This window comes from Entamoeba dispar, genomic scaffold, assembly GCF_000209125.1.
Source record: "Entamoeba dispar SAW760 scf_1105229458823 genomic scaffold, whole genome shotgun sequence".
NCBI lineage: Eukaryota > Evosea > Mastigamoebida > Endamoebidae > Entamoeba > Entamoeba dispar.
Window position 1 is genome coordinate 868 of NW_001853385.1, and position 813 is coordinate 1,680.

General features: G+C 25.7%; 1 protein-coding gene across 1 annotated transcript, besides 2 other annotated features; it reads left to right on the plus strand.

The window, feature by feature from the left end:
- Positions 1-195: 195 nt before the first annotated feature.
- Positions 196-230: a sequence feature (AT_rich).
- A 59-nt stretch (positions 231-289) lies between these two features.
- On the plus strand, positions 290-733 carry EDI_248960 (uncharacterized protein; the record flags this gene model as incomplete). The annotated part of the gene is made up of 1 exon (XM_001734941.1): positions 290-733. The coding sequence occupies one exon, from the start codon at positions 290-292 to the stop codon at positions 731-733; it is 444 nt and encodes a 147-aa protein (XP_001734993.1).
- Positions 380-455: a microsatellite.
- Positions 734-813: the final 80 nt, after the last annotated feature.

Sequence of the window (813 nt, forward strand, 5' to 3'; positions counted from 1 at the left end):
TACCATTCTTCTTGATTGTTCTAATTCATTTATATTCTTTTTTTAATTGTATCTTCTTAGTTATCTATCTCTTTTCTTCTTTTATAACATTAACCATAATATCACTTTAATACTATCATGTGGTATTCATAGAATAGTCTTTTCATTGTGTTGTTCATTGTTTTAAAGTCTGTCTTCTCAAAATATGATGACATCAATATTTTTATTATCATAAAATTAACTTTTTATTTCAAATAGTTTTTACAAAAACAAATAAAACTATAAAGAAGAAACTAGAAAAAAAGAGATAATGGACGAGAGTGTTGATGACTTCGATACATTTATGAATCAAATGGAAGAAGAAAGTGCACAACAAGTCAATGAAGCCATGAGTAGGTTGAAAGAATTGAAAGGAAATGAAATCAAAGAAATAGAAAATGAAGAAAGAGAAAAAAATGAAGGAAAAAAAGAAGAAACTCGAGATAGTGAGGATTTAACAGATTACAAAGATGAATTAGCACAAATTAAGAAAAAGAAATTAGAATTACTTGATGTAGACCATAAGAATATTCAATATGAACCCATTCATAAAGCATTATATGTAGAAGTACCAGACATTAAAAAATTAACAAAAGAAGAAGTTAAAGAAATTAGAAGAACAGAATTAGAAGGATGTATTGTTAAAGGTAAAAATTGTCCTAAACCAATTAAAACATGGTCAGAATGTGGAATAATCCAATTACGTTTGTTTTAGAATAATTTTTTATATGATCAATGAATATAAATAGATGGATGTTATTAAGCATAAATATGAAAACCAGTCAGTCACGACAG